At 50.4% G+C, this 24,182-nt stretch overlaps 2 protein-coding genes across 3 annotated transcripts in view; both read right to left on the bottom strand.

Moving 5' to 3' along the window:
* The window catches only part of SLC14A1 (solute carrier family 14 member 1 (Kidd blood group)), a 48,158-nt gene extending 34,975 nt beyond the window's left edge, over positions 1-13,183 (bottom strand). Inside the window, exon 1 of one of the 2 annotated variants that reach the window (XM_045065582.1) lies at positions 13,029-13,183. The gene's annotated coding sequence lies outside the window, so the exon portion shown is untranslated. The remainder of the gene's footprint in view (positions 1-13,028) is intronic. The other variant, XM_013055930.2, reaches the window with a different exon arrangement.
* Positions 13,184-20,290: 7,107 nt separating this feature from the next.
* Positions 20,291-24,182, bottom strand: part of SLC14A2 (solute carrier family 14 member 2) — a 54,386-nt gene continuing 50,494 nt past the window's right edge. The window contains exon 20 of the mRNA XM_045065581.1: positions 20,291-21,356. Coding sequence (XP_044921516.1) covers positions 21,156-21,356 — 201 coding nt within the window. The 3' untranslated portion in view covers positions 20,291-21,155. The remainder of the gene's footprint in view (positions 21,357-24,182) is intronic.

Here is a 24,182-nt window from a genome sequence, read left to right as displayed (position 1 = left end):
GCTCTAACCAACTGAGCTAACCGGCCGCCTTTCCTCTTGCTGATTCTAACATGCCGGCGAGGTTGAAAACCACTGGGCTAAATCTAATTCTACTTCCTTACCCTCCAAAACAAGGATGTGTGTCCTAGTGAGATCAGCTGGATTTTGACAAGGATTCAAAGTCCAGCAGCGATCTCTGCCTGGAGAAGATGCCTTCCCAAACCCTAGGTCCATTAGGAAGTGAATGGAGATTAATAACACCTCCCTTGCCAAATCCAAAGATCAGACATCACAGCCCGTGATAGGCTTTCAGACAAAGGTGATCTTTGTCATTAGTCCCTACATCCAGCTTCCTTCTTTCTGCCAATCTTCACCTCGGTTCTACAGCTCAGCTGACGCTTGCCCAGTGGGGAATGGGTTGCAAAGCTGACCCTGCACACTTAGGAAGGATAGGGGAGGGTTTCATTCCATTCACTCTTGTGTGGGTTCTTAGGTCTTTAAGGTGTCCGCAAACCAGTGACCTTGACATCCGTGGGAGCTTTTTGGAAATGAAGCCCGCTCGGACTTCGGGAATCCAAATCTGCGTTTTAACCCGACCCCTGGGAAACTTGCCTGCATAGTAAAGTTTTGGCAGCACCCTCCCTAGCATCCCTGTGCTGGGTAAGAAGGGATGGATTCCAAGCCCCGGAGCAGCAACAGTCTACAAATTCCAATGTGTTGGTTGGAGACTCCATGGAGAGCCCAAGTGAGTCATTGGGGCATTCCAGCTGGCGGCCTGGGGCGTGCTGTCACATGCTGGACCAGCCGGAGGAAGGAAGCCTCATCATCCCATTAGACTCCCGCCGCCGGTCCCACCCTGTGCCTGGAGCTGATGACATCACATAGGCTTGCCGAGTGCCCTCCAGCCCTCAGTCACCACGACAGAGGATCCCTGGTCACGAGAAGGAGGTGTTTGCACGCACAGGGGCTGGAACCCCACAGTGGCACCTGGGGTCCCACCAGAAGCCTCTGCATTCTGCCTGCCCACAGGACAAACGCCCCCATGATGCAGGTGTACACCCTACTTACTCCCTGGGGCTTGGGATCTTCCCTGAGCCTCTTCCTTGGGGGTTCCCTGCACTTGGTTCTCCCTCTGGGGTTCCTTGGCCTTTTTATCCGTGAGGCCCCTGCAGTAAACCCCTCACCCCACCTTGCCATATAGGTCCTTTGGCTAAAAGGCAAAAGCACCTGTGTTGGACCGTGCTTTGTAGAATACAGTGGACGGCTGACTGCACGTCACAAGCTACATCTGCCTTCCCTTCTGCTGTCCCTCCTACCCTGGGGCTGGGCGGCTAAACCGTCCCCCAACCCCCGCCCCGTGAAGCCCGTTTTTGCCAGAAGGCAAGTCTGTAGGCCCTGGCTGCAAGCGTTGGCCCACGTCCCTGAGTGTGCTTCTCTGTTCGCTCACGCCTTGAGCACTGTTTGTCATTACATAGGGAGTGAGCACTGGTTTCACTGAGTCTGCCTCCGGGACTGTGAGCTGCGGAGCAGGGGGCACGGCCTGCGCAGAGCTTGTTTGCTGCTGTAGCCCCAGGTCCAGGTTCAGTGTCTGGCTCACGGGGATCCTCAGTAGCTCTTCACGGAGCACTTGGTTAGATAAATGGGGAAAGGCTCCGTCACTATGGGGACTGGGAGGCTTCAGGTGAGTTCTCGCACGGTACGTGTGTGAGTCTTTGGTGTGAGGGGGCTGGGGGGTGGATTCCCACCAAATACAGCCCTCAGAGCAGGGCGCAGCACTGTGACTGGGACCCACGGTCCGGGGGTGGGGCAGGGCTGCATCTGGACACACAGGGTCGGCCCTTGTTCGTCTGCTCCTGTCCCAGGTCAATCAATCACAGTCTCCAAACAGCCAGCACTCGAGCTTACAGGCCAGCCTTGGGGTCAGGAGCTCTGGCTTGCCTCTAAAATGGTCCTAAACCTGGGGAGGGCTGAGGCCCTGCTCCGGGCGTGCAGGCTGGCCAGTCCCTGGGGGTTCGGGGTCTTCCTGAGGGTGGGTGAGCAGGAAGAAGCATACCTGCATGGCTCAGTGGGTTAAAGCCTTTGCCTTCGGCTCAGGTCATGATCCCAGGGTCCTGGGATCAAGCCCCACATCGGGCTCTCTGCTCAGCAGGGAACCTGCTTCCCCCTCTCTCTCTGCCTGCCTCTCTGCCTCCTTGTGGTTTCTGTCTGTCAAATAAATAAATAAATCTTTAAAAAAAAAAAAAGCACACAGCTCAGTGGATGCTGGACATGCCCACCCTAGCTCTCAACCCAGCTCAGCCCAAACCTGGGAGGCCTGGGCTTTTCAAACACTGGGGCTGGGGGGTGGGGGTAGGGCCGACTCCTCCCCTCTCTACACCCCAGACCTTAGGCTGTAAACTCATGACCCCTTCCTGCTGACCGGAGACTCGGCATCAGCTCCCGGGCTCTCAGCCATGCTCTGGGACGGTCAGCTGCCGGCCATTCACTCACCCCCAGCTCCCCGCCTCAGTGTGGAGGAGTGTAAGTGCTCCGGACCCTAGTGGGTGGCACAAAATCAAGAGGGTTCTCGGATCTGGTGCAGCCGTAAGACACATGGGAACATTAGTGTCAGAGTCTAGTCTGTATGTGATCACAGGTCCTGCTACGGGCAGAAAGGCGCTCTTTCCTCAGCACAGAAAGGATGTGTAAAATCACTGGCCCACAAGGAACCCATCATGCGGTCGTCCGGGGAGGGACAGGACGCCTGTCAGGTTTAACCAAGAACCGGCAGATTTCAGGGCTCTCTTACATCACCCAAGATGGTGTGCAGTGAGCTGCTAAGTTGTAAGCAGACACAGTTTGGGGCTAGAAGAGTCTGGATACTACCGGCGGTATCAGGAGCAGGCAGAGGGAACGTCACTGAAGATACAGAAGACCTTGTAAGGCCCCTGACTTCAGAGTAGCACTTTTGTGAAGGTAAGAAAAGACAGAGCAGGGGTGCCTGAGTCGCTCAGTGGGTTAAGGCCTCTGCTTTCAGCTCAGGTCATGGTCCTAGGGTCCTCGGATCGAGCCCCGCATAGCCTGCTTCCCTTCCTCTATCTGCCTGCCTCTTCCTCTTTGTCTACTTGTGATCTCTGTCTGTCAAATAGATAAATAAAATCTTTAAAAGAAAAGAAAAGACAGAGCAGCCTTTCAGGAAGAAAGCTGAGCGTCCTCCATGAGGAACGTGGCACATTTGTGGGCCGTGAGAAGCCTCACAGTGCCATGGGGTGTGCTGTGGGTCACAGCCCGTGAGGTCAGCTCCCACTTGGATGCACAAGGAAGGCAGAACTCCCTCATGCTCACACAAGGCATCGGGGCTAGCCGTGCCCTCTGACCTTTGCATCCCTGTGCTGGGCTGTACTAACCAGCCATTGAGTTAGTATATCCAAAGGATGTCCACGGACTCTGCATCAGAGGAAGTACACGTGAGAAAAATACTACATTATCAAAGAAAAGATGGGCTTATGAACCTCTCTGGCCATTTAAAATAGCAAAATTATGCTCTAAGCTCTAATATGGACAATTCGAACTAGTGTATATTAGGAATCCCTTGTGCAAAGAATACAAGTATAACTACAAGAAACTGTAAACAAACAAAAACACACAGTTGGATTTGCCTTTTTAAAATGTGGGAGGAGTTTTAAAATGTAGGAGAAAAATCTGCCTGCTTCCTGTTTCCTCTGCATTTATCTACGATTCTCTGTAATGATAGGAGGTTTCAAAAGCTTCTATCCATCGGAAGCCTCCTTAAATGTGTGTCTGCTTGAGAACTGTCCCCCGTGAGGTTGTTTCTCTTGCTGAGAAGTGGTTTTAAAAGCAGAGCTGACTTGGGATTTCTTTTTTTTTTTTTTTTAAGATTTTATTTATTTATTTGATAGAGATCACAAATAGGCAGAGAGGCAGGCAGTTCTCTAAAGTGGCTCTAGGTCCCTCTTTCCCAGTAGACCAGAGAGAGAGAGAGAGGAGGAGGAAGCTGGCTCCCTGCTGAGCAGAGAGCCAGATGTGGGGCTCGATCCCAGGACCCTGGGACCACGACCTGAGCCAAGAGCAGAGGCCTTAACCTACTTAGCCACCCAGGCACCCCCTGATTTGGAATTTCTATCTGTTGCCCCTCTTCTCCCCATCCAGCTCATATCCCAAGCTCTGCCTGCTTTCAGATCAAATGAAAGCTACCAGCAAATGAGAAGTGATAGTTGTCCCTTTAAGAAGGTCTCAGAAACGCCTGCCAGGTTATTAGGATTAAAAAAAAAAAAATTCTTTGTAACTTGGAGCTTCTCTGGAAATGGGGTGTTGGAACAGGTTCTCTAAGGCTTTGCCAGCACAAACCCCCTTTTGCTTGGGGGTTTCTTACAATACCGCTAACAAAGAAGACTGTTTTCCTGCCAGACCAACTGATGTCCCAGACTTACAGGGAGAGGGACTGAAGTGGAAGTCACCCCTCGGCGGGGGCCTTTATGAAGGCAACATTGAGGCCTGAGGGAAAGATGGGGGTCTGCCTGATCATTGACCGTGTTTGCAGGTGGTGTCACAAGCCAGACGGATGAACAGATGTAGCTTTCAAGTAAGAGGAGGGCAGGAGCGACAGAAGGTTCTGCGGATGGAACAGTGTGATGATTAAAGCAGCATTTGGGGAGATTTGCTGGGAGTGGTTCACGGAGCCTGAAGGCCGGCGCTAGGGAGGCCGGCAGCAGACCACAGTGCCTGTAGCAGGCAGGGCCAAACGGAGAGGGCTGAACATACGAGAAAGTTTGAGAGGAGAAAGGGGTGAGGATAGGCACGGAGAAGGGTGAGTGAATAAAAAATGGCGTTAAGTGTTGGTGAGGGAGTGGAGCCACCGGAACTCCCGTCCACTACTGGGAAAGAGGGACCTAGAGCCACTTTAGAGAACTGCCTGGCACTCTCCCAGAGCGAGTAGCTTCACACCCTAGAGCCCAGCAATTCTTCCCGGAAAGATGCACAGACGAAATACATGCGTCCTTCACACCACAAGACACACGCCACTAAGTTCAACTTGGCAAGACTCATAACAGCTCCAAAGGGGGAGCAACCCAGTTGCTCACCAGCAGTACAGTGGACAAATAATGACTTGTCTGCACAGCACAAGAATGGGTGCCCTACAGCTCCAGGCAGTGGCACGAAGCATCTCGCAACGTTGAGCCAAAGAAGCCGCGTCCAGAGGAGCGCACGTCGTATCATTCATCCCACATTCACGAGGGTCAAAGACTAGGCTAACTTGAGAGCAGTGTGCAGGTCAACCCCGGCTGGAAGGGGGCCCGAGGAAGACTTCTGGGGTGCTGAGAGTGATCTGGGTCTTGATCTGGGCGCTGGTTACTGGGTTACTGGGCTGTGTTGGTGAACATTCATCGAGCTGTGTATGTATGTCTGATGCATGCACTTTGATGTAAGACTATTCCTCTCTAGGGGCACCTGGGTGGCTCAGTGGGTTAAAGCCTCTGCCTTCAGCTCAGGTCATGATCCCAGGGTCCTGGGATCAAGCCGCACATCGGGCTCTCTGCTCAGCAGGGAGCCTGCTTTCTCCCCTCTCTCTCTGCCTGCCTCTCTGCCTACTTGTGATCTCTGTCTGTCGAATAAATAAATAAAATCTTAAAAAAAAAAAAAAGACTGTTCCTCTCTAATAACAGCTTTGAAGTGACAGAATGAGGTAGAGGAAAGGCAGTTAAGGCCATTGTGTGACATGGAGTTTGAGGTGTCTAGACGGGCAGGTGGAAACACCCAGCAGGCCATAGGACACGCAATACTCTGGTCTGGGCAGGAGTTTAGGGCTGGAGAGGTAGAATGTGGGGACTATTAGCCCAGGAGTGATGGGGAAGGTGAGCGCCTGGGTTTTCTTCTGAGACAGCAGGGGCAGTGACAGCAGGAGGAGGAGGAGGGAGCAGAGCCCTTCATCGGAAGACTAAAAGCTAAAGAAACAGAGGGATGGTGAGGTGAGCTGCTCAGGGCTGGTGAGGGGCAGAGCCAGGCACCAGTCAGGCTGTCCCCCCTAGAGGGCACGTGATGCCTTTGACACTGTCGCTGCCATGAGCGAGGGCATCCAGCCACCGGGCAGGTGGAGAGGCCCCACAGAAGAGCCTTGAGGGTCAGCCTGAGGGGGTGGTGGGCAACCCGCCATCCAGTACTCCTTCCTAGAATACAGGGACCTCTCGACATCAGAGGAATGTTCTGGAATCTGTGCACATACAGCACAGCCACACAGACATGTTATCCCACTGCCTCTCGTGGGTGGCTGGGCCTGTGCTTTTCCTGTAAGCATGTCAGGTCAACAGGTCGGGGAGCTGTCCCAAACACCTCTGTGATGTTGGGGGCCGAAGCGACAGGTCAATCACAGAGCCAGTACTTTTCAGACGGATTGAATTTGCGGTTCTGGGGCTTCGAGGCATGATAAGTTGAAGATGTGTTACAAGTCCTGTTCTCTTCAGCTCCCTCTTCTTTCAGATGGGGACAGGCCTAGGCCTCTTAATGGTATTACTGGGGTAGTATATGGGAAGTCCCTAGCAGAGACCAGTATAGAGTTGGCAGAGAGCCACTTCCCACTCCCATGAACCTATACCTGGAATGTCTTTATCGTTGGCGTGACCTTGTTCTTCAAACGTCACTAGTGGGTTTCACTCCAATGGATGGTGAACCAGCCTCCCGGGATCCTGGCTCATCTCCAAGGCTCAGGAGTGCCTACTGTGGGGTTCAGGTTAGCTGAGCACCCCATGCTTGCTCTGGAAAGGAACACAATGTTTCCAGATCCTTGGAGTGGCTTCCTGAGGGGCATTTATCTTCTGTACCTTCTACAGATGTCTTTGAAAAGCTAGCAACTACTCACATGTTTGGAACTGGATAGCTCACTTTTAAAATGATAAATTTAAGTAGTTAGAAATACATTTTTAGATACAGTCATTGAGGGTCTTCTGGATGTTGCTAATATTCTGTTTCTTGATCACACCAATAGGTTCGTTTATTGGACATTCATTCATGATGTATTCACTTGTGATTTTTCACTTTTCTGGATATATGTTAAAAAATGGATTTATTATAGGCTGCCAGAGCTTTGCCACTCAAGCTCACAGTAGGCATTGCAGCCTGGAGTGGAGTGACTGCTGGTTTGGCAGGAGGGCATTGGATCAGAGCCCAAGATCCTTGGAGGGGTCAATTTTAAGGCCACCTCTGCGGGGGGCAAGGAGACTCCATCAGCCTGGTATAAGATGAATCGAAAATGTTGGAGTTGAGGTGTGCACAGAGCACTATCGAACTGTTGAGGAAGGATACTTAGCTTTGCCTTAAGAATCAAAGAACTCCACAACAGATGCTACTGGCGTTCGGACTGGGTGTCGAAGACCGAACGGGAGTGTTTCTGGTGGAACAGGGAAGGAAAAGATGATAACAGTAGGATGACCAGAGACAGAGCAAAATAAGTCACGTTGTGTCTGAAGCTCAGAAGGCTTCCTAATGTGAGAGAATTTAGGGAGTGTGTATGTGCAGCTACAGAAGTAAAGTTTCCGGGGCGCCTGGGTGGCTCAGTGGGTTGAAGCCTCTGCCTTCAGCTCAGGTCATGATCCCAGAGTCCTGAGATCGAGCCCTGCATCAGGCTCTCTGCTCAGCAGGGAGCCTGCTTCCTCCTCTCTCTCTCTGCTTACTTGTGATCTCTGTCTGTCAAATGAATGAATGGAAGTCTTGGAAAAAAAAAAAGAATTTTATAAAAAAAAAAAAAAGTAAAGTTTCCCTCCACGGCCCGTGAAGCCCTTTGTCTTGACTGTCTGGAGAGATGGGGACAGAGGCTGACAGGTGCCTCGGACCAAGAGGGCTGTTCCTGCCCCTTCCTTTCTCGTCCCCATCCTCACTGCCCACCAGTGCCGTCAAAGCTGAACTTAGATTTGTTCATAATGAGATTAACTACAAATAATAATAAAATACATACGTTCACCCACATTTTATAGAGTTCCTTTTTGTGGTCACTTACACATCTACAACAACTTAACCTTGGTTTTACAAGTAACAGTTTTTGTAAAACACAATCACAGTGTACCTAATTCTGAGGTAAAGCTCCTGCATCCATCCTTCGGAGGAGTCCTAGCTCACCAGGGCCTCTGAAGGGGGGTGTGTGGACCCGAACATCAAGTCCGGGCGCTCACATGGGCCGGGAGAGGACAGGCCACACCTGTTCCTTGTGCGGCTCTATGAAGTTAATTCTTCTGATGCACATGAAACTTAAATACATATATTGCCATTCAAGCTCTCTGGTTTCCTAGCAGTGCAAATCACCGTCTCTGGTAGAATAACAGGAGCATTACCGCTATGATCCCCTTTAATTATTAAAAGCAGGACAATAAAAGTTCATATTTTTCCTTGTTGGGGTGAGAAGCTTGGGCTCAGGGGCATTAGACAAACTTCCCAGGGCTCACACGTAATAAGTGCTTTTTGCTTTTTAGCAACCCTGATCCCTGAACATCTTTCTGAGAATCTGTGAGGGGCCCTGGCTGGGTGAGGGTGGGGGGAGACAGGCCTGAGATTGGGAAACTGCCCTCAGTGGAGAGCCTGCCAAGGAAGGGGAGATCGGCTTGGCTTTGGAGATGTTCTGGCGCCCTCTGGTGACAACATGAAGGTATCACAGGCCAGGGAGCAGGGCGAGCTTAAGTTCTGTGATCCCATTCCGGAGATGTCTACATGTTGAAGGGCACGGAGATGGGCAGTGAAGATAGGAACGAGAAAGGAAAAAGGGACAGGAAGAGCCATCTCGGTCCCAAGTACCTGTCAGCCTCTGCCCCTATCTCCCCACACACAGCTTGGCTCTGTCCTTCAATCCAAGGACAAGCCGCGATTCTCAGGAGGCTTTGGTGTGCCCAAGATTCACCCCAGGGCTGGGAGTGCAGCTTCTGGACTTCAGAGGCAGAGTTTCTTACCCAGAGGTCGGAAGGGGCCCCGGTAATCTGCATTTTTAACCCCCATCCAGGTGATTCTGATGCATGTGGTTCATCACCACACTTCCAAAAAATCCTACTGTTTAATATTAATATTAGACGTAGGTGAATGTTTACCTAGGGCTGGAGGGGTTGGGGGAAATGCAGAGTGATTGCTAATGGGTGCAACGTTTCTTTAGGGTACAACGCCAATGTTCTCAAATTGATGGTGGTGATGTTTGCCAATTGTCTGGCACTGTTTCCTTCAAGTGGGTGAACTGTAGAGTTTGGGAATGTTCTCTCTGTACAGGTGTTCATAGAAAAATGTCTATAGATTCCTTCCTCCATAGAGACCGGGGTAGGCGGGGTGGGGGAATTGCAAAAATTGTGTATGAGAAGAAATCTTCATTTTTAAGTTGAGTCTTCACACTAAAAGAAGAGTTGTTAGCTGCCTGAGCGGAAATGGTGCTAAGGACATACAGTTTTTGCAAATATATTTCTGGAGTAAATACAGGGAAACTGTTCTCCTTGGACTCAGCCTATTAACACGCCCAGTACATTGAAGGTATCAAGGGTACCCCACCTTACAGTTTCCAGAACACGTAAACCTGGGTGACCTTCACAGCAACCCCTGAGGCAGGCAAGCCAGGGATTATCATCTCTGTTTTACTGGGGAGAACACAGGCTCAAGGACAGGAAATACCTGGCTCAGGGTCACAGTTAGAAAGAAAAGGGACAGGGACCGAGACCTCTGGCCTGCACGTCCGTCCGAAGCTCTGTTTACACCACTGTGGCTTCCTTCCATTGTCACGATTGCCCGCGCCCCCGGCGGGTCTCCCACCGCTTCACGGTGGTCAAAGCCCGGAGCCTCCTTTGTTCAATTTCCTCGGCCTGAGACCCCCCCGCCGGGCGGGTCGCTCTCATTGGTTCCTGCTCCGCCTGGCCCGCCCAAGCAAAGCAACATCAGCGAATGAGCGAACGACCACGGCCCTCGAGCCCCGCCCCTGCTCAGGAGGCTCCGAGGGCCGCCCGGGGGGGTTTGGGTGTGCGTTCCGGCTGTTAGCTCCACCCGCAGGGTATCTGCGAAGATGCCGCTCAGCTTACTAGATCCCTGGGCTTTTGACCTGTGAAATGGGAATGAGACGTTCAACCGTGTGGAGCTGGCGAGATGTTGTTACTGGGCTGTCGCCGAAAGGGCTGGGCTTCGGGCTGAGTCTGTCCCGGCCGGTCCTACTCGCCGACGTGGCTTCGGATCCGGATCCGAGCTAGTCTGCATGGATCGACAGCTGGCAGCAAGCTCTTCCCCTTCCAAAAACTCTTTGGAGCACACAGCTGGGCAGCTGGTTATCTTCCCATGAGTTTTTGTGGTGTCTCTTTGTCAGAGTGTGGTCCTGGATTACCCTGTATAAGGGTCAGAAAAAGCTGGGGCTCCTTTTGAAAAATCTAGACTTAGAAGTCAAAATCTCTTGGGGATGAAAAAAATCTCCTGTGGTAGGAAATCTGAAATCTGCATTTTCCATAAGCCCTCCCCCCTCCATCTCCCCTCCCTCCATTATATACACAGCAGCTGGTGCCCCCCCCACCCCCAAATTCTAAGGATCTGTTCTCCAACCACATCACTTAGCACAGTGTTAGGCACCTAACAGGTCCTGAATGTCCCTACTCGTGGGATGGAAGAGAAAGTACAGGGCTGAGCTGAGCAGGTCTCAGACCCACCTGCGTCAGAAGCATCTGGAAGGCTTGTTCACATAGATCACTCGTCCCCACCCACCCAGAGTGTCTGAGTCCACAGGTCCGGGTGGCACGTGAGAATCTGCATTTGCAGACGCTGCGCATGGGGCACCGTGTCTCCAGAAGAGTTCCGCAGGGACACCAGAAGCACCACCGGAAGCCCTGGGGGACTTGCACATCGCAGCTGCTGAGACCCCACGGGCACCTACTGACACAGAGCCCGCATGGTAACAAGAGCTTCAGGTGATCAGGGGCCACGTTCAAATGCATGAGGCAGCACCGTGGGGCTCCTCTGGTCCTCCCGACAAACCGAGGAGGCAGCTGCTGCTTTTACTCCCATTTCGTAGATGAGGACATCAAGTTTGGCGGAGAGAGCCTGACGCAGAGTCAGACAGACACCCAGCCCTCACCCTGGACACTTGGACATGGTTTCCCTCTCTCCCTGGAAGCTCTCCCCGCGCCTTCGTTCCTTCAGATAACAGTCCTAGGAGCCCAAACAACTGAATCAAGCCACAAGGGAATCCTGTGCCCAGCCACGCTTGAGCCCACGCCTGGGCTGTGTTCACACAATCATGAGCTGAGGTCCCTGGTCTCAAAATTTGCCATCTCGTTTTGGAAGTAAGAGCCACCCAGGTGAAACTAGCAACACCAGACAACATAAAATTAAGTGCTGAGTTGTACAGTCAATATCACATTTTATCTTAAAACTAGGTTTTGCCTAAAGAATGTGGAGGCTTCTAAGAGATTCAAGCCAGATTCACATCCCTGGGTGTCTTCCTGGCTTGTTCCAGTCCCTGCACCGTGGAGTCCAGTGCACAGGCAGGTGCCCCCTCTCTCCGCCTCTGCCTCTTCCCTTGTGTATGTGCCCCTCTCTTGGTGAGGTCCTGTTGCTCTCTCATGCTGTCCCAGGTGACAGAGGGGTTTGAAGAGCAGAGGGGGAGCTATGATGCTGTCCCCCCCTGGAGAAAGATCTCAAGTCTCCTGTGACAGCCAGGCGCAGAGCCAGCCACATAATTCACAGGGTCCCATGCAAACGTTATTAAGAATTTTGAGATGGTGACTGAAGAGCATTAAACCAAATGTGAGGCCTGTGTAAGCGCACGGGTCCTGCGAGGCTGGAAACAGGACAGACGGTACAGCACTTAACTTGCAAATAGCTTGCCTGTCAGGGCTGGGATGGCCTGTGGAGGAGAGGGAAGGAGGTAGAACTGGAGGACAGAAGACAGTGGAGGTGGGAGCACGGCGCTTTTCTGGACATGCTAGGGGATCTACTCTAGTGTAACTGCCTGTGCCTGTCACTCTCTCACTGCGGGGGATGGGGGAGGGGCCAGGAGCTGGGGACCCCCGCCCCTCTCCACAAGGGGCTCAGTCTCTTCCTGTTGAGGTCCTGGGGCTGACGCCAAGGAGCCAAGGTGGGGACACAGGAGAATGGTAAGCTGGTGGCCAGGAATGGTGCTATGTCCTCCGGGCCCGGCCCCAGGCTCCCCTTCCTGCCCCCCAAGTCCTCACCTCAGTCGTGGGTCCTGCGTTCTCTGCGGGGCTCTGCCAGTATCTCTGTTCAGCAACTGGATGGGCCGAATATGGTCTCACAGCTCTTTTGTGGGGCTGGGAGCACAGCTGAAATTTGCCCAGCTCCAGAGGTTAAGAATTGCATGGAAACAGACCAGCTCTGACCCTGGGGACTGGGACACCCTCCTTTGACAAAATAATGTTGCCTGGGGGTGTTTCCCACCTAATACCTCCTTACAGCAACTTCTGCTGCAGTTCCCTCCTTCTTATTAGCTTCAAGGGCTCTGGTCCGCTGGTTCCACTGCGGGGACATCCATCCTTGGCTGCATCCTTTGGGGGGCTGTGAAAGCGACTCCTGCCTGTCCCCCCACCCCAGGATTCTCAGGGAGCGGGGCTGGCTACCAGGATTCTGAATGCTCCGCTACCCGATCAGCTTACCTCCCACCCCCACGAAGCTCCTTGCCACATCTGCTCAGGCCACACTAGATGTGACACTTTGCAACGTTCTGGTGGGTCCTCCCGACTCACACTGACTCCGCAAGAAGCGAGTGCGGGGCAAGGAGTGAGCACTACCCCGTCCCTGTCCCTTCCTGGCCCCACTAGGCAGTTCACAGAGGGGAGGAGCCTCATGCCACCACTGAAATCCGCCTGTTGTCGGCCCTCTTCCTGTTATGACACTGCCTGGCCTTCCCGCACCTGCTCTCGCACGTTTCTCTGTGTTCTGCTTTTCTCGGTCTTCAGCTCTCCCGTCCAACACCTATCTGGCCAATGGAGCGCCTTTTCTACCCTACCACCTGCCCGCCCGTCTGTCCACCTGCAGCAGCACCTGCTGCCGCCCCCGCCTCCCCACCCCTCGCGCTTGCCATCCCCACAGAGGATCCGTACCTGCTCTCACAGCACCGCTGCAGCTTCTCACCACGCGCCCTCCGACCCCTGCCACCGGGCCAGGAAGACCCCGGCCTAAGAGGCCCGGTGTGAGCAGAGGTGCAGCCGCCGACCCCGCTGCTCTCGTGTCTTCGTTTCTAGGCCCCAGGCTCGGTGCCCAGCAGGTTTCCGGGGCCAATTCGAAACCTTGCTTGTCTGCTCAGCCTCCTGGGCCAGATGTTTCCTGTTTAGTGGTTTCATTTTTTTGTAATGTAGTCTCCTTTGGGGTGCAGAGCGGGGACCCGACAACCCTGAGACAGAGGCAAACATCACTTCTGAGGATTCTCTCTGCCTCCTAAGCATACCCCTCCCGCCTCCAAGCGCCCTGTGCTTCTCACTGCGCCCATGTCAGCCCAGCTGCCCCCTAGCAAAACCCATTGGGGACTGAGGTTGGTGGGGACTCGGCAGCCTCTCGAAGTCACCCTGATTGGAGACAGATTGGAGCTTGGCGTCCAGGACACACAATCCCATAGTTGCTTTTGACCCGGGCTGCACAGTGGAATCCCCCCAGGAGCTTTAATACCTGTTTTCATGTGCTATGGTGAGTGCTGTGAAGTGTATAAACCTGGCGATTCACACACCTGTACCCCTGGGGTTAATAATACATTATATGTTAATTTAAAAAAATTATAAACAAAATAAAAGCATATCAGATTAAAAAAATGCACAATGGAAAAAAATAAAAAATAAATAAAACTACCTGGTCCCAGGCCCTTGCTGACCTAGGTGATCGGGAGTCAGGTGATTCTAATCCATCAATGACCTCAGAGTCTGGACCTTGACTGTTTACAGAATGGTACAGGTGATTCTGATTGTGTGTGTGTGTGTGTGTCCATATATATATATATATATATATATATATATATTCTCCACATTGGAGGGCTACTGGTCTACGACCCACCTGCCTGACCTAAGACCATTACAAGATCTGGGTCCAATCCATGGACGCTCTGTAAGAAAAGGATGGTGGCAAAGGACATCTGTAGAGGCTCGAAGTTGTAACCCATCAAATGATGCCATGCTTAGTGTTGGATGGTGGGTCTGTTCTGAAGAGTTCCTTCCCCAAACACAATTCAGGAAGTCTATGTTGGGAAGTTTTGGAGGCAAGATCCAGGCAGCAGGCCTGCCTGAGATTCTGTGGGCTCATTACATGTGCAGGAGGTTATATGTCGGAAACAGATCACGAGATCCGGCCAGCACGAGTGAATGGGCTCGCAGAGAGACTGAGTGGGGAGAGGAGGTGTTGCCTTTACTCAATCAATTACTTCCCCGGGGCCTCTAGGTGCCCATCATTGGCTAGTTCTCAGAAAACACACACAACAACTGTGTGTATGTGTGTAGGTGTGCTTATATGTGGATACATATGTATGTGTGATTTCTGTATGAATGCATACATGTGTGTGGATACACAGGGGGGTTCATCTCTGTGTGTGTGTGCATATGTGTACGTACTCCGGTGAGAGCCTGTATGTGTGAATATGTGTGTGCATGTATGTTGTATGTGTGCATGTACATAAGTATGTGTGTGTGTGTGTGTGTGTAAGAAATGTGTGGGTCTGTATATTACAACCACTATCCTCATAGGAATTGCAATCTAACTGGTGAAAAGACCCGTATAATCGAAGTGGAGGCCAACTGTGTCCTACACTCCATAGTAGTGACCTTAAGGGATTAAGGAAATGGGGTCTCCGGGCAGTTCATCTTGAGGAAGTTTTCCTAAAACACGTGAGGTAGGAGAGGAAGGACGGAGGACAGTCCACATGGTGAAATGAGGGGATGTCTTGGTGCACCCGCACTTGGGTCACACCCGAGCTATGTCCTGTGTCCAGCCATTCCTCTCCTTAGCATCTTAATGACAAGAAGAAGTTCTGATCTGGTCCATCTGGCCTGAACACTCACATTTTAAAGAAAACCTACAAGATGATGTCAGGCTGTCCCGGGCATTTCTGGCCACTGGGACTGCCTGGAATCTGGGGGTAAGAGTGTGAGCCCCTTGCTCCCTGCCAGTGCCACGCACCGATCCTGTGTTGGACCAGTTACATTTCAGGGGTTCTTCGTGCATCATCAACACTGCACTTAGGCAGGCATTGTGCTCATTTGAAGGGTGATGAGCTGCAGGTGAGGGAGTGACCCCAGCCAGTAAGGAGCAGAGAAGGGCTGCGTTCATGCCAGATCTGTCTGACTTCAGAGCTGGGACCTTTCCACACCTAACCTGGCGGACTCAGCAATTAGGTCTGATGACTGGGGGTGCGTGGGTTGTGTGACTTTATTATCTCTAAGCTCCCCACTCTTCGTGAATCCAGCTGATAGTCTCAACTCTGCTGCTTTCATTTTCTACAACACAATTTCCTTTTCTTTCCACATTTTATCTGAGATTCTAAAACATTCAAAAAGCAGAAATACGTAACATGCACATTACTGTGGTTACTCTGGGGATTGCAATGTTCATCTAATCTGGAGGTGAAGCACAGGATTATTTTAATACACACAAATCATATTTAATACATAAAAATACATATTTTAAATGTTACGGTGTGGCCAGAATGCTTTTAAATGTTGGCGCGGGCAGAATGGAGCACTAGGGGGCTTTGCAGTCAGACCCCGCCCCAAGTCTGGGGCCACTGGGACACAGCCAGCCAGAGGCTCTGACCAGCTGAGCAGAGCACACACTAAGCCCCAGCTGCTTAAGAATTTTTTTCTGGCAGAGCTGAGTTACCGGCGGGGCTTTGTCCTTGCACGTCATCCTCATCGGCCCAGGAAAGGCATATTCATGTGAATATGAACGTATGTGTGTCTTTTCCTTTTTATTCTCCACGGTCTTCTCTCTTTTTCGTTTGTATGAGTAATTGCAAACTGCACATTTTGTTGGGTGGGCATGCATTCTTAAAGTAAATGATATTGATCATCAATGTCACAGTCTGATTTTTAGCCCAGCACTAGGTTGTCAAGATCCGTCCACACTGCTCTGTGGTCCTGGGCACGCACTTGCTGCGGGGGCTGCAGGGCACGTCCCACTCCGCTTTGCCTCTGCCTTCTCAGGCTCTCCTGCCATGGTGAATGCTGGGACAAAGAGCCTGCCTGGCGGCCCACCATGGAACCAAGACCTACTTTCCCTGAGCACCGGGCACACTTGGGAGGGGAATTTCTAGGTCACAGAGGGTGTGTACACATAACATGACTGAATACCGAGGACCTGCTCTCCAAGCCAACCTGCCCCAGCCAACTTCCAACCAGCATTTTGTGATGGTCCCAAACTTGCTTTGTAGTGTGATGATGATACATGGTCTATGTTATTGATATTCTAGGGGTACTTGAGAAAAGTGTGTGTTCCCTGCTTGGTTTCTGAGGAGGGGGGATGTTGTGTGGGAGGGTTTAGAATCCTGTGTGGATATAATAGCTCACACTTCCTAATTCTATTGTTTGTATCTCTGATATCTCTGTTCCCTTTTTGTTCTCTTGATGTATCAGTTTCTGAGGTTTTGGTAAAAGCTACAATTATTGATTTGTTTATTTCTCCCCAAAGTTAGCCAACTGTTGCTTGATGTATTAGAGACTGATTGTTTATGTAATGTATGTGTTTGTGATAATTATGTACTCTTGTCCCTCTGGCAACCACCAATTTGTTATCTGTCTCTATAAACCTGCTTTTTTTTTTTTTAACAAATTCATTTATTTATTTTTGGATTCCACATATAAATGAGAACATACGGTATTTGTCTTTCTCTGTCTGACTTATTTCACTTAGCATAATGCCCTTGAGGTCCATTCATGTTGTTACAAATGACCCTGTTGTATATCTATTCCACATTTTCTTTATTCATTCATCTATCAGTAGACACTTAACTTGTTTCTATGTCTCAGCTTTGTAAATAGTGTTGAAATGAACACGGGGGTGCAGATATCTTTTCAAGTTAGTGTTTTTGTATTCTTTGGATAAATACCCAGGATTGGTATTGCTGGGTCATAGGGAAGTTCTGCTTTTCATTTTTGGGGGATCCTCCATTCTGTTTTCCACAGTTTGCATTTCTGCCAACAGAGAACAAAGGTTCCCTTTTCTCCAGGTCCTTGCCAACACTTGGTGTTTTTTGGCTTTGATACTAGCCATTCTGACAGGAGAAATTATATCTCATTGTGGTTTTGGTTTTCATTTTCCTGATTATTAATGATGTATATCATTCTTTGGTTTTAAACCTTTTTGGCCTTAAATTTCATTTTGCTTCTTTATAAAAATTTTTAAAAGATTTTATTTATTTTGAGAGAGAGAGTGAGAGAGAGCATGAGCAGAGGGGAGGGGCAGAGGGAGAAGCCGACTCCCCACTGAGCAGGGGAGCCCGATGCGGGGTTCAATCCCAGGATCCTGGGATCATGACCTGAGCCAAAAGCAGACGCTTAACTGACTGAGCCACCCAGGCACCCATTAAATTTCACTTTTCAAAGACCTAAACTTTCTTTTGGTCCATATATATTTATTTATCTTATTGGGTTTTTTTTTAAAGATTTTTTTTTAAAGATTTTATTTATTTATTCGACAGAGAGAGATCACAAGTAGGCAGAGAGGAAGGCAGAGAGAGAGAGGAGGAAGCAGGCTCCCTGCTCAGCAGAGAGCCCGATGCGGGACTCGATCCCAGGACCCTGAGATCATGACCTGAGCCGAAGGCAGCGGCTTAACCCACTGAGCCACCCAGGCGCCCTAAAGATTTTTTTTTTTTTAAGATTTTATTTATTTATTTGACAGAGAGAGATCACAAGCAGGCAGAGAGGCAGGCAGAGACAGAGAGGAGGAAGCAGGCTCCCTGCTGAGCAGAAAGCCCGGTGCGGGACTCGATCCCAGGACCCTGAGATCATGACCTGAGCTGAAGGCATCGGCTTAACCCACTGAGCCACCTGTTTTAAATGCTTTTCTTGTGAACAGCAAATCGTGTAGTCTTTTCTCAAAAGCACCACCGAGGGTCTCTGTCTTCCAGTGGTTAATTTAATAGTTAACATTTTTGCATTCAATTACTGTTATATTATGATGAGTTTCTACCTTAAAAAATTTTTTTGTACTTACTATCTTTTTTTTTTGGCGGGGGAGGGGCTTTCCCCCACTCCTTTGCTGCTTTCCGCTGGAAAGATGGAATTTTCTTCTAGTTCAAAAATTAAAATTCCTTTTTTTTTTTTAAAGATTTTGTTTATTTATTTGACAGAGATCACAAGCAGGCAGAGAGAGAGGAAGGGAAGCAGGCTCCCCACTGAGCAGAGAGCCCCATGAGGGACTTGATCCCAGGACCCTGGGATCATGACCTGAGCCTAAGGCAGAGGCTTTAACCCACTGAGCCACCCAGGTGCCCCCCAAAATTAAAATTCTAACTTTGTTCTCATGGTGGTTGCTCTTATCACCCTTCTGTTCCTCCTTGTGGATTTCTTAAACTTGTCCGTTTCTATACAAGCCGAGGACCCTAAAGGCTCTCCTGCCTCTTTTGTCCACCCCCGTCATTTAATATTCCACTCTGGACTGTTACGGGTACTTTCTTCTATTTTGGTCCTAAGGAACAACAAGCATTACCACAGTGTTCAACCTCCCTGCACTTCATGTGTCTCTTGCAATATTTCCTGGATTTGTTCTGTATGGATGCTTCCAAGGGGTGTGTTTTCAGTGTTGAACTCAGAGCAGGTCAATCTTCTGAGCTGTTTTTAATGCCTGAGACTATGCTTGCTGTCCTGGCAGATGCCTCCTGTGTGTGGAATGGCATCTACGTGATGTTGCTGAATCGAGTACCCCGTTTTCTGAGCCTCTGGTCTGGAGCTCTATAGTGTTTCCTCCCGCTGCACTGGCCTGGCGGTGGTGTGCTGTTAAGCCGGCTGTCTGGGGGTCAGGGGATGCTCAGAGATGTAGTTTACTGACTTCTGTGGCGGAAATGCTACCCCCCGCGGCTGATTTCAAGCCTTGGATGTGGCGGGAGAGACACAGTGGCTTGCACAGCCGACTCCTGGGAACTTGAGGGAACTCTGTCCTCTGTTGGTGCCTAATAGAGGTGCTGATGCAGACTTTGGAAATCCTGTGGCTTTCGTACATTTTCACAGGTTGAATTCTTTTATCCCGTCTATTCCCACCTTGCTTGTTATCCTGGGCCAACCCAAGTTGCTGTATACATGAGGATATTGAAATCCTTAGAACAACTGAAGGGATTGATTAGTGGTCACTAAGCAGAATGGTATGTGTGTGGAGGGTTTCCTGCTCTTCATAAACCCAGATTATAACACTTGGGTGGAAAATGCACAGAAAAGTGCTATTTTAATGGTTTGATGTCATCACTTAAGGGTTCTGGGGCAGCTGAGTGAGCTGTGAGCAGGAATAGCCATCTGGGGAAATTCCTGGACGCCTGATCTTCAGAGAGCCACAACTCCATGGTCGTTAAAATACAGCCCGAGACCTTCTTGGCCTCAAGGTGTGATCACAAACTCAAAGGTAGCCTCCGGAGTGTGACTCATTCCCCTTTCCCATGTGGGGGATTTGCTTCCAGCAAGAAGTGTTCCGTTTTCCTGGAGAAGTCATAATGGCTAGATTTGATCTGGTAGAGAAAGAGGCAGCCCCTCTTGGGCTGGCAGAAGACGCCTGGGACCTCAGGGCAGACAGAGGGAAGAAAACATAAATGTAGACACTGGCTTTTTCCAAATAATGGATTTTAATCAAATGTGATTCTTTCCTGAAAGCTGCATTTATAGAGGGTGTGTCTCCTGTCCCTTGCCTTCTTCCCGCATCTTACGTCCTCACCCCATCAAGCTAAGTTGAGAGTGTAAGATGGGGGGAGAGTGTCCTACTGAGGAGCTGGGGGAGGATTATTCCCATCCTGTGGAGGAGGGTTGGGAGGGCTGAGCCACGTGGCTTCCCACAGAGGGGTCCCGTGGGTTAGGAGCTCAAAGCTGTAACCAGAGTAACTAAGTAACAGGAGTTACTGGCCATTCAAGAGGGGCTGCACCTGTAATTTTTGGAGATGCAAAACTAAAAGGCTATTCCCTGAAAAGTAAGGTGTGTTGTTAATAACCCGTACTTTTACTCAAACAAAACACAATGACCGTCATTTCTGTATAATTCCCTTTGCAAGCAAATCAGACCCTCTTCTGATGATTTGTAACCTGTCTTCACCTTTTGTCAGACACTTGCTTGACCATGAAAAACTCCTCAAATGGGTGATGTGTGAAAACGGTAGGTGAGCCCCATTTTAAGAAAACCCAGTACCATCTTGCAAACTTAACCGTTTAATACGGGAATGCTGTGAATACTACAAAAGAAGATACATTTGTTTAAAACATGATTTGAATGTTGAAAAAGATCAGGTTTCCTCTTATGACATTTCCAGAAACATTTCTACTATGCAAAGGAAGGCATGTTGGCATTTCCAGTGAATTTAATTTCCTAACACCAAGTCTTCTCGTGACTCAGGAACAAATCTCAGAACATGAACATTTTCTTGCCTCTTCTCCAGGTAAGCCCTCCATCTATTACTTAGAGTAATAACTTGATGGTCATGCTGGTTTTGTCAGTTTATGGGAGAGAGAGAAGAGTCCACACTGCTGGGGTGGGAGATACAGTCCCTCCCTGTCCTGAAACTAGGAAGTCAAGGCTGAGAGCAGGGATGTGTTCACTCAAGATGGCGGGAGCTCACTAGAGGCAGAGTTGGGGCAGAACCATCCCATCACCTTCCAGGCTGATGCATGTTCCCTGGTACCATGCATGGCTCCGTGACATGCCTGAGTTGGAGGCCCATGCTCCTCTCTGTCTCCTTCTTGATGAGTTCTCTTTAGGGACGTGACTTATTTTGCAGAAGAGGGCAAGTCCCATCAAAGGGAGCTCTTCTGGAGGGAGCTATGGGTATGAAGTCTAAACTAACTGTATCTTTGATAAGTATTGTACATCTTAGAACTGAGTGGTCCCTAAATGGTGGCTATACACGTATATCTCTATGTGGGGGAACAAATAGGGTGTAGGCTTGCTTGAGGGGAAAATCACAGAACAGACAGAAGGGGTGGTTGCATGGCCGTCAGCTTGGGGACCCGAACAACCTGCTGAAGGCTGAATGTACAGTGACACGTTTTGGAAAAGGCAGCCTAGGAGACATCATAGGCCTGGTACTTTGTTATGGTTGATGCTCTTCTGTTTTTCTCTTGGGATAGGTAGTAGATGCGGTTGGCCTCCGGGTAGGTGACTTTGCTGAGCGGAAGCTTGTAGATGGCCGGGTTGTTGGTCGTCAGCAGCAGGAAGGTGAGCGCGGAGAGGCAGAAGGGCCAGGTGCATGGCGGCAGTCCAAACTGAGCAAGGGGTGGGGGTCACACAAGAGAAGCCTGGTTATATCACATGCTTGTGTCTGTTTCATCAGCCTTTACCAACCCCCTACAGCCCTAGGTATAGGACAGGAGGATTTGTGGGCAATAGTAGGAAGAATACTTAATTCTTAGCCAGTGTAAACACATGTCAGTGCTCTCCACCTGATTGCAACAGGTGGATGAGCATTCTTCAGAATGCAGCCACTGGAACCCTTTTATAATATGGCTTTATGGAGAAATCCTGTTTTGTCTTAGGCTGTCTGGCCAGGCTATTACTCCAACTCTAGGAATATGACCATTGTCTGCCTTCTCTCATAGCCCCTTTGAAGGAGTGGCTTTGGCAGCCATTTTGTAGTTCATGATCTTTTTCTCTTTGGTCACAGCTGATTAAACTAGAGCAAGTCACTTGACCCAAAGGCAGCTTCCACAGGCAGATGGCCTGGATATTGGATCCTTTTTTGAGAATTTGAACTAAGACAGACTGAGCACCTGGTCTGAAAAGACTGGAGAACCAACCAGTACTGGGTGGTCACTAGGGACTGTTTGCACTGCAGAAAGACAGAGGGAGATAGAACAGACATTTGGAAAAAGGCAGAGACGTGACGTCCTTGTCCCAGGGGCTGGAAGCAGAGGGCAGCCATCTCTCTTCTCAAGGGCTCTCCCACTCCCAGCTCCCCTTCTCATGGTGTTGACCTATTTTTTATTCCTCAGATGCCCTGAGCCTTTTTGCTATGCTTCCCCAATCTTCCTTGAGATCACTTGAGTGGAGAGCTCGCTGACAAGGAGCCTGCAGACTCAGCTATGAGGCAGAACAAATAATGTTCCCCCGACCCCCAACCTCACTTCATTATAAGCAGTAAAGACCTCAGGTAATACCGCGTGCCTACAATGTGTGTGTTCAAAGATGGCGCTCCCAGATGGGACTTGGGGAAGAACAATGGCAGCTAGAATGGCCTAAGAACACTCAGACATAATGAATTACACCCAATGAGTGTCCCCAAAGCCCTGCTCACACTACACAGTGTGTTTTGGGAGGCACCCCCTGAAGCCCCACAGTGGGAAAGGATGAAGGTCTAGAGTCCCACAGGCCCAGATCTACGTCTCAGCTCCAACCACCTTGTTAAAGGCATTTCAATGGTCTGAGACCTATTTCCTCAAGTCAAGTAGGGATAACCATGTCTATTCAGAGAGTTGGTACCTCGTGCCTACTAAGGACCCCATAAATAGCCCTCAGCACGTGGCCATGACCGTCCAGCAGAGGGTGGCACTGTGGAAGACAGGCCGTGCATATGTGTGCTGGCCAGAAAGCAGAGGAACAGAGCTCCCAAGTGCTCCCATTTGTGGAGGGCTTGAAGGGGCTCAGAAATGTCACTCAACATTTTTATATCCCGATCCTCAAGGAGATTAGAAATTCCTTCAGAGTGAGTAAATAGCCTGCCCTTTTTCGTATCCGGGAGAGTGATCGGCACAGTGTCTTAAACATTATAGGCACACGGAAAATAATCTCGATTTAAAAAAAAAAAAAAAAGCATGAATCGAGCAGCATAACTTCTAATGCCTCAGCACCACACAGAAGAAAGGGCCAGCCATCCCGTAAGCGCCCGCGTTCAGGAACAACAGCCCCGGTTTGACATCCCTTTAGGACCTTGCCCAAGGAGGGCACGTGACACCAGGTCACTGGCTGGACACTCAGGTGTAAGGACAGGCACACAGAGGATGTGAGAGCCGGGGGCGCCCAGAGCCGCCGAGCCCGTCCTCCGGGCGCTTGTGACCGTGCGCGCTTCTGGCGGCCGACTGTTCAGCCCCAGCTCTCACGCTCCCCACGGCCACGGCTGGCGCCCTCAGAGTCCCGCTCATTCAGCATTTCCTGAGCCCTGTTCTGTGCCGGGAGTGCAGTAGGTGCTAGAGATGAAGATGAGGACACGACCGGCCTCGGCTCGGAAGGAGCGCGCCGGCGGAAGGTCAAAGACGGAGAAGGGTACCGCGCTCGTCACCCGGCTGTGTGCCCAGTGTGGCCGGAGAGGCGCGGACACAACTGGCGGGGCCCAGAGGAGGATTGAGTCCACCAGGGGACATAGGATGGTATCAGAGAAGGCCAGTTCTCTTGCTTAGAAAATTCCTTCCTAGGCGAAGTTCAACCTGCCCGGTTTCACTAAGGGTGAAGAAGGGATTCAGACAGGTGTGGCTCAAATGCCCACCGTCCTCCCCACTTTCAGGACTACTGGGACTTTTTCTGGTTGTTTTTATAAGATGTGCCCTTGAACCCTTATCCAAAAGGGGGAGGCATTGACTGCGGGCTGAATCCTGAGCTCTCTGCCCCAGGCTGTGGGCCCTAACCCAGGGTATGTGGGGGCTGGGGCTGGCCAGGCAGCTCCTCCCGAGTTGGACATCACGGCACACCAGGCCTCAGACAAACAGGGTTGCACGTGCTCATAGCCCCCAGCTTTGACTTCTGTCAGGTACTGCTGGGGCTTGGATGCTTGTCTTCCCTGAAGGCTACCCTCACGACCCCCTCAGCACTCAGTTGCCCAGGGATGAACAAAGACATACACTGACCCATAAGCTAGTCGGGAACTTGATCTATACACACACACAAAAATTAAATAATAAAGATTTAAAACTAGATCTAGAGGATGAGGCCACAGAAAGAATTCAATTTAAGAGATAATGCTTATCCAATTGTCCTTCTGTGAGAAGCTCCCCTGGCCCAAAGCTAATCTGAATGGGCCAACAGTGGACATTTAAACTTCCACGGCCGAGCTCCTCCTGTCTGGCAGGTGCCGAGGCAGGCCGTGTGATCTCAGACGGGAG

Source organism: Mustela putorius, unplaced genomic scaffold (genome assembly GCF_011764305.1).
Source record: "Mustela putorius furo isolate JIRA1106 unplaced genomic scaffold, ASM1176430v1.1 tig00003858_pilon_pilon_pilon, whole genome shotgun sequence".
Taxonomy (NCBI): Eukaryota; Metazoa; Chordata; class Mammalia; order Carnivora; family Mustelidae; genus Mustela; species Mustela putorius.
This window is presented reverse-complemented; position numbering and strand designations above follow the sequence as displayed.